This window comes from Gavialis gangeticus, unplaced genomic scaffold (assembly GCF_001723915.1).
Source record: "Gavialis gangeticus isolate Ggan-Ray unplaced genomic scaffold, GavGan_comp1, whole genome shotgun sequence".
NCBI classification, from domain to species: Eukaryota; Metazoa; Chordata; order Crocodylia; family Gavialidae; genus Gavialis; species Gavialis gangeticus.
Window position 1 is genome coordinate 37,126,464 of NW_017729025.1, and position 2,603 is coordinate 37,129,066.

General features: G+C 41.0%; 1 protein-coding gene across 1 annotated transcript in view; it reads left to right on the plus strand.

Annotated features, from left to right (window-relative positions):
* Window positions 1-2,603, plus strand: part of ITPK1 (inositol-tetrakisphosphate 1-kinase) — a 329,726-nt gene that overhangs the window by 314,465 nt on the left and 12,658 nt on the right. The window contains exon 9 of the mRNA XM_019518638.1: window positions 219-381. Within this exon, the coding sequence (XP_019374183.1) occupies window positions 219-381 (163 nt within the window). The remainder of the gene's footprint in view (window positions 1-218; window positions 382-2,603) is intronic.

The following is a 2,603-nucleotide window of genomic DNA, read 5'->3' on the forward strand; positions in this document are numbered from 1 at the left end:
TGAATGAGATACAGTGGAGAAGCCCAACTTTTAATTTGCGTAAGATGCTAAATGGCAAAAGAAGCTGTTGTGGGTTCTCTTTTTTTTAATTCATGGAAAGGATTCCCCTGCAGCTGGATCTAGGCTCTGTGAGATGGAGAGACTCTTTAGGTTGACACTTGCAGTGAAGAGAGAGCTGAGTTCCAAGCACCCAGGATTTTTTTCATTTTATGTTGTAGCTTGATAAAATTGAAGGTGTGTTTGAGCGGCCAGATGATGATGTCATCCGGGAGATCTCCAAAGCACTGAGACAGGCTCTGGGAGTTTCCCTATTTGGAATTGACATCATCATTAACAATCAGACTGGGCAGCATGCAGTCATTGATATCAACGCATTCCCAGGTAAGAAAGTTCTTTCACTTTGCACTGTGCTGCGTGGATGCCAATCCCTGTATTTTTTTTTAAAGTGGAATTTATATTACTGGTGAATGGAAGTCAGTTGGATTGCTGCCTCTTAGAACAAAAAATAGAGCATGTTTTCTGATTGCAGGGTGCTATTCATTTGGGGTGATGCATCTCTAATCTAGTACTTCAGTAGCACATGCCATAGCTAGAGCTTTAGAACAAAGGTAGCCATAGTGTGGATGGCTAGTCAACTTTAGCCTATAGCTTTCACCCTCTTCTATACAGAGGTAGGACCCTCACTCCAGTGGATCCCTACATGAAGTACTTCATTTTGTGTCGCATGGAAGGCCACTGGTCTGTCTGCCTCATGGTGTGGAAGGTGAAGACAGCTGCAAGCAGGTTAATCCAGCTTTTGTTGGGCACCATGACACAAGAACATTGAGGAATAGACGCAGCCAGCCATGTACCTTTCAAAATCTGAGTTAATATAATGAAACACTTTTCACAGCTAATTTATTACAGCAGTAACTGGGGAATAATGGATATAAGAGAGATGCTGGGGTCCTCAGAACACAGGAGATGTCTTAGCAGATCAGAAGAGCATTCCATCTCATTCAGAAACCTGACAAGTTGCCATGGTTTGACCCTGAAGGATAACAATATTTATAGACCAAGTCAAAATCAGTATTGTTTCCCTTGCCTTGTTCAGTCACTTTTTGGAACTATATCCTATGCTAACAAGTTCTTCGCATATGGAATGTGTGGATCAGCACAAAGGTGAATACTAATGTGCTATCTCAGTGCCATGTTCATTAGCTTAACAGCAAAAAAATGCATCTGCTAGGCACTGGGAGCAGTTGCCTTGTACATGCTTTTCACATGATATTTTTATCTCACTACTGAAACTGTAGGATTCCCTTGTAGAAACGTGTGCAGAATTATTAATCTGGTGTGCTTTCTTCTTCCTTCAACTTTTTGATTGTGTGAAGTTTTGGGGGGGGGGGTTTGTTGCTTTTTGGGGGGGGGTTCTGTTTTTTGAGGCAGAGATTTTTGTCCCAAATTGTCTCCCTTCTTAATCTCTCACTTCCGGTTTTTCGCCTTCCTAAATATTGTAACCAAGGAAGCCAAATGAAAACCAGCTCCTTTTTAATATGATGGATGTCATTACTAGATGCCGGTCCCTCCCATTTTATCTACATAGTCATCCATTTTCCTAGATTCAGAACTTTCTTTTAAAATACTGTCTGTTGCCCACCACCTCCCTGGTGCTCTGATTTCTTCAAGCCACTTTGCAGTATGAATCTTCCCTTCATTGTGGTGGGGGATGCCTCCACTGTGCTGGTATGACCCACAAACAAATGACAAAAGAATTGCAAACAGTCTTCCAATAGAATAAAGGGGAGCAAACCACCTAATTCTTTTTAAGATAAAGGTTGATACATTTTAAGTGGGTTTATTTTGCATAACTCCTTTCAGTAGCAAGGAACTGGACTTTATAATCCAGAAAGTCCTATTCCAATCTTATCTACATTCCTACTGGCAAAAAACACACAAACAAAACACAGCACAAAGAATGGCTGAGGGCTTTAATGTTTTTAACAAACTAAACTTCAACCTCCCTTCTCCCAAAAACAGTGAGTCCTGCATTGGGTGAAAGCTGCAGCAAATTTCAGTATTCAAGGAGAGATTTTTTTCTGTCCCTGTTGCAGAAGCTCGTGCAGAGGCACCTGCATACCAACACTGTTCTGTTGTAGAGCTTCCTGCCCAAAGCTGCAGCTTTTTGCCAGACATCAGAAATTCCTTCTGAGTCAGGCATTTTGAGCTGCATGATATCTTGTGCTTTTAAGAGGCATTGGATCAATAGTTTGTTCTCTGTACATAGATATTTTGGACACTGAAGCAAGCAATTTTCTTGTCCTTTCGAAATGTTTGAATGCATAGAGAAGCTATGTATGTTTTATGTAAGTTTATGGTTACCAATCTTTAAATTTGTTACCAAATAGATTAGGGAGGGGCAGCTACCCAGTGGGTTTGTAACATTTGCATATTTAGATTTATTTTCCAACCAAGAAAAATTCAGTGCTGCTCATTCACACCTCAAACTGCATGTCCCACAACCAAGCCCAACTGCTGCATTTCCCTGGGATTGCCGTCTCCTAGGCCCCTGTCACACATTACATATCTTATGCAATTAACTGGTTAAATGCAGACAAATTTAG